This window comes from Salarias fasciatus, chromosome 16, assembly GCF_902148845.1.
Source record: "Salarias fasciatus chromosome 16, fSalaFa1.1, whole genome shotgun sequence".
Taxonomy (NCBI): Eukaryota; Metazoa; Chordata; class Actinopteri; order Blenniiformes; family Blenniidae; genus Salarias; species Salarias fasciatus.
Genome location: NC_043760.1, coordinates 283,728 through 289,883, shown reverse-complemented (window position 1 = coordinate 289,883; position 6,156 = coordinate 283,728). Strand labels below are relative to the sequence as shown.

Genomic DNA, 6,156 nt, shown 5'->3' with positions numbered 1-6,156 from the left:
CGGATTTTGAAAATACACTTTTCAAATTCACTTTTTACACTCTATACGATATTATCATGTGCGCATTTTTAACACGATATTGAAATTTCATTTTTTAATACCACGATTATCGTCAATACCGGTTTACCGCGACAGCCCTAGTGTGGAGTCCTCTCCAGACTTCTCTTATGTTGTTGTTCTGCAGCTGATCCTCCATCTTCCTCCTGTAGGTGGTCTTACAATCTCTGATCTTCCATTTAAGGTCCCTCTGTACCCTCCTCAGGTCTTCTCTGTCACCGGACTTGAAGACCCTCCTTTTCTCCAGCAGCAACGCTCTCAGCTCAGCAGTCACCCATGGCTTGTTGTTTGAGAAACACCGTACCCTCCTAGTAGGCACGATGGCTTCTACACAAAAGTTTATATATCCAGTGATGCAGTCTGTTAAGCTGTCGATGTCCTGTCCATGTGGCCCACAGAGCACCTCCCAGTCTGTGGTGTCAAAACAGTCCTGGAGTGCCACACTGGCCTCCTCAGACCACTGCCTCACACACCTCTTGGTTGGGGGTGTTTCTTCGCCAGAGGTGTGTAAGCAGAGAGCAGATGGACCAGGTTGTGTCTGATCGACCAAGCGGGGGGAGGGGGGAACAACTGTAGGCCTCTGCTGTATTTGCATAGAGGAGGTCCAGAGTTTTGTTGTCCCTGGTGGGACAGTCCACGAACTGGTGGAAGGTGGGGAGGGTGGCAGACAGGGAAGCATGGTTAAAATCCCCAGTGATGAGGAAGAAGGCTTGGGGGTGTGCAGTCTGTAACCATGAAACCACACTGTGGAGGAGCTCGCAGGCTGAGTCGGCATTAGGAGCAATATACACAGTGACTGCAATCACATGTGAAAACTCCCTCGGTAGCTGGTAAGGCCGAATACTAACTGCTAGCAGCTCAATGTCTCTGGTACACCGTTGCTCCTTGACATAGATGTTCTCAGGATTACACCACTTGTTGTTCACAAACATTGCAACTCCCCCACCTTTCTTCTTACCACTCTCCCTTGTGTCTCTGTCCGCTCTGATCAGATGAAACCCGTCCAGCTGCACCATTGAGTCTGATGTAAGTTCGTTCAGCCAGGTCTCCGTGAAGTGAAGTAAACTGCACTCTCGGTACTCCCGTTGTAGCCGCGTTAGCGCCGTTAGCTCGTCCATCTTGTTGAGGAGAGACCTCACGTTTCCAGTGATGACAGATGGAAGGCATGGTTTTTACCGTCGTCTTCTTTCGCGGCGTCTGACCCCGGCTCTGCATCCCCTCCTTCTCCTCCGTAGTTTGGCGGGGATCTCCGGTCGCGCATCGGGATGTAGCCTAGCATGGCTAAGCGCTAACAGCTGCTCCCAAGTGTAAACAACAGCTGAGCCACGGCAAAAAGTGTCCACTGATGCAGTGTTTAAAAGTCCAGAGAACAGTAGAAAAAACAGCAGTAATCTCACCAGCTTAACACCAAAAGATTTACGTGTGCCAGAGCGATGACTGTATAAAAGAAAGCAGTAGATGAAGGCTAAATATGCAGAAAAATTGCTGTATGTCCCCTATAGGGACCTGAATGGGTTAGTCTTCACAGAGGAGGTCTATAGGGAGGGACCTGCAGCCAGACTGTCTTGTTATTTTTGCACTGTGCACTCCTGATTAAAACCAGCAGTTATTATGTAATGATACGTACAGTATGTTAAGTTATGTAAGTCTTTAGTTCACTGATGAATCTGCTTCACTCTGTCGGAAGAACCAGCTGCTGGTGGTCGGCTGAGGAAACCGACACACAAACTCCTTTCAAGTCTCTCTAATTCGATCGTCTTTGATGACACCGAGGACTCGCTGGAATAAAAGTGCTTCAAACTTGGAAACTAGATTCAATTGTTGAAGCTTCTAACCTCTCCTCTCATCCCGTCCTTCACTGTCTGAAGCAATCTAAAGCTCACCTCCATGCTTCCTGTGATCTGTGTGGCTTTGACGGACTTCCTCAGGGGACTGAAAGAGAAAGCTTTTTGCATGGGGAAGATTGCTTGTCACAGCCAATTATTTGCCGTTGTACCAGCGGACTGTGTGTGTGTGTGTGTGCGTGTGTGTGTGTGTGTGTGTGTGTGTGCGTGTGCGTGTGCGTGGGCGTGTGTGTGTGTTCTAACCTTTTTCTCCAGGTCAGGCTCTCTGAAGGTGAGCAGGAACTTCTTGACGTGCTCTGAGCGCAGACGGTCGATGCTGCGAGCGTCGATGGCCCGGCCCAGGAACTCGTCCACCTCGTCCTCGGGGTTCAGGTTCTCCTGTGTGTTTCTGTAAATGAAATGCCTGGATAAAACAAAAGGAGACCATTGGACCTTTATGGTTGTGAGAGCTACAGAAGGCCACTGAACCGTCTCCTGCAGCTTTCAGGCCCAGATAAATGTGACTGCGTGAAACTCTCTATGAGCTTCCTTTGGTATTTGCTCATTTGTAACTATTCACCTGCTTCTTCCAAGGCGATCTTGTCACTACGCTTTCGTAAGATCACGGGTGGATAAACTCCTATCAGCAGGGCAGATTAACAGACAGACCTGAAGCATAAGATTGAGCCCAAAACCAGCGATTTATTCTAACAGAAAAATACCCCAACAGAAAACCAGCCACTCGTGATTCGAGCGCTCCTCACATAAACGTAACAGAAAACGCCGCACAACGCAGTGAGCAAGGTAATAAACAACTATATACAACCATAGTCACTGCAGCCAATAATGTAAAGAAACTGAATTTCTTTCATTTGGTTCGTTTTCTAAAAATCATAAAATAGCTAATAGCATCAATCTTTTGACATTTGACTTCATTGTTGGCTAGCTATCACTTCCTTCTACATACAGTATACAGATCCTAACTGGATACTTCAGTGACCCCTCTGAGTTCTCTCTGTAGCTGGATTTCCCCGACTGACAGCTTGACACACTACACTCAAACCTCACTGAATTTCCCAGCATGCACTTCATCATGAGGCCGTGTGCTGCTGCCCCGAGCGGAGGCTGTCAGCCAGGACACGCACGCACGCACGCAACAACACACACACACACACACACACACACACACACACACACACACACACACACACACACACACACAGAAGTTCAAGACACTGCTCTGTGTTTCACAGCTGTGCAGCATCACACCGGGGGAAACAGCACCTCTCAAAGTCCACACAAAAGAAATGTTTCAGACTTAAAATATGATTTTTTCAGAATGTGGATCACTTCAGGGGAGGATTTTTCATGGTGTTGAGTGAATGATGCTATGAAAAAAAAAGGTCTCTGGATAATTTACTGCTAAAGCAGCATCGGCATTATAGGTTTAATTTAAAGGGGAATATGTGAACACATGAAGGCTGAAAGCAGCAGAAATCATGCAGTCTGACAAACGACAGCTAAACAATGACAAACACTGTTCCCCTGAACAGAGATGATTTTGTTAATAACAGTATCGAGAAAGATTTGCATTTATTCTTAATTCCAAGTTATTAAAAAGTCATTTTACTGGTCCGGTCCATCTGAGTATCATTTCTATACCACAATGAATCTGGTCTCATGTTCATTTATGACAACTGTAATGTGAAGTGGCCACTCTGTGTTTGGAAGAGTCCTTTTCAAATTATTTCTGTAAAAGACACTTAGCAGAATGAATGTGAGCATAACGCAATATTGAGGTCCATCACTACTTACTTGTCCTTGGGATCTTCAAAACCCTGAAAGAGAGAGAGAAAAAAGGGGAACAAATGAAGGAAGGCATCAGTCGAGGGTCCTTTACGTTTCACAACTGTTTTAATTCACTTTATCTGGAATAACTCATGATTAAATATAGCAGAGAGAGACTTAAAGCTCAACTTTGAACTGGGTGAATGAACTTTTACAGGCTCCATGTTGAAAAAAACCCAAATTATTCTTGATTTTTTCATCCTAATTTAATATTCAAGAACATAATTTGTATTTTTCTTTCATTGTTCAGATAATGCATCAGGAGTTTTAGACAATTTATATAAATTAATCATACATAACTTATTTCATATTTGTGTCACTTCTGTTATTAATCCTTTGAAACAGACTTTAATCTGTTTCGATCACTGCTGAATTTCCTTAAAAGTCTTTCTCATCTTAGAAATGCTTTCTATTTCTTCTCCCATCTCAGATTACGGCTGCTTAATAGCAAAAGTTGACTGAAACACTGATAATAATCACATCCTAATAATCCAGAGAATTAAAGCTCGGGTTGGCGATTTGAATGAGATACATTTTTTTAAATACTGGTTAAAATGATCTTTATGACCCGATGGGAAACAATTCATAGCGTGTTCTTAAAGTAGTCTGGAAAATATCCGCTATCTACAGCAGGAGGAAAACGGGACAAACAGCAACCAATCGTCTTGACGGGACACCTTTTTTTAAACCAATCAAATCCCTTCGCCGTTCGACCTGCCCCCTGCGCGTACATGTCAATGGCGTGCACTGACCCTGATTCAGTGCGCACGTAGAAGGACGGAGCGTCGTTGTAGAATGGCGGAGAAGAATGTTTGGGGCTTTACTTACCGGTGAGTGCGCCATACTTGGCGTAGTGCAAATAAAGAAAAACGAAGAAACGAAGCGCTGAGGACAGGTTACGCCAGGAACGCACTGGACGCGGAAGTGCTGCGCGCACGTCTCCGCGTCTCCGCTCCCAACGGAGCTCCTCCAATGGGGTGGCAGCTGGGCGGAGCCTTGGGGAGATGCTCCATTCGTGCTACATGCTAGTTTTCCAAGATCGCCAACCCTAGCTTTAAAGATGCGATAAGTAACATTACATCGCATAACATTAGCAGCCCCAGTGCTTCAGGACCAGGTGTGCTGCTGGCAGCTCCAGAGCACGGAGGAAAGACCACTGTCCCCGAACCTCCCGGTCCAGCCACATGGCACCCCGACTCCAGAGACTGGCGTCTGTCATGGCAGCGTTGGCGGGCTGGGGCCACACCCAACGGGACGCCCTCTGCAGGAAGTCCTGTCCCTCCACGGGTCAGGGCCAGGAGGCGCTGCTGCGACACCCTGAGCCTCCGGTGATGCTGCCATTTGGCATCCAAACAGAATCTGCCCAACTACCGCCTCAGGAGAGCAATGACGTCAGTGTCTGCCCCTCCAGTCCTGAGGGGCCCCAGAGGGGCCCCAGAGGGGCCCCAGAGGGGCGCTGATAGCCATTCCAAGGTTGCATTGAATTATCGCTCGTCTCACTCACCGAACTCCCAGCCGACAGCAGGGATTCCGGCTCTGGAAACACAGAGCCCTGATCAGCCTCACCCTCATACAGAAGAGAGGCGGAAGCTGCTCGGGACATGACGTCCTCCTCGGGGACTCGGACTAGTGGCCGGGGTGGGTGGCATTCCCACCTCACCCACAGGCTGCCGTTCACACAGGAGGAATGTCATCTCCAGCTGCTGGTGGAGTTGGTCTACCTCCGCGGTAAGCTGGCCGTAGACCTCTTCCTGGGTGGGTGGGTCCCTGGAGCAGTCCCCCCATGGCAATTCGAACATCTTGGCTGAGAAGATGGTAGCTGCCCTGGGGAGGAGGGGTCACCCTCAGTAATAGAGGATACCTGCTCCAGCCTGGCAACCCACAGCGCATGAGGCATGGAGCTGCAGTCCAGAAGCCCCTCCCTGAGGGCATCAGGGCCAAGACACCTTGAACAGGTCACCAGGCTAGAACATTAGCAAAAGCTACATCCAGGAGAGGGAATGGCCACACAGCAGCTCCCTCTTCCTTTGTCTTCTTGGTGCAGCAGGTCACAAAACAACGGTGGTGCGATAAGCTCAGGGCCAGTCCGCCACTCCCAAACACCGGATCCTGTCTGGCTGTTCGTGTTTCATTTAAAATAACGATGATACGGCGCTTGTAGCTAAAACCCCCTGGCATCAGTGGTTACACATGAATTCAGAGGTTTTCCTGGTATCAGGAGGTCTGCTGAGTTACTGAGAATGCTGTCCTGTATTCATGCAGCTATTCTGTCCTTGTAGAGCAGAAGAAGCTACGTCTGCTGTTAAAACAACTTGACATGGCATCAAGTTGCACACAACAGTTCTCAGTAGAACCACCCACCGTTTTCTGAAACCGAAAAGCACCCTTGACATTATATATGGTAGTGACAGCATTCATGTGTTGATGT

The 6,156-nt window shown here is 47.8% G+C and overlaps 1 protein-coding gene across 1 annotated transcript in view; it reads right to left on the bottom strand.

Annotated features, from left to right (window-relative positions):
• The window catches only part of LOC115403256 (adenylate cyclase type 5-like), an 80,385-nt gene that overhangs the window by 19,819 nt on the left and 54,410 nt on the right, over nucleotides 1-6,156 (bottom strand). The window contains exons 9-10 of the mRNA XM_030112115.1: nucleotides 3,696-3,718; nucleotides 2,145-2,289 (exon numbers count right to left, since the gene is read on the bottom strand). Coding sequence (XP_029967975.1) covers nucleotides 2,145-2,289; nucleotides 3,696-3,718 — 168 coding nt within the window. The remainder of the gene's footprint in view (nucleotides 1-2,144; nucleotides 2,290-3,695; nucleotides 3,719-6,156) is intronic.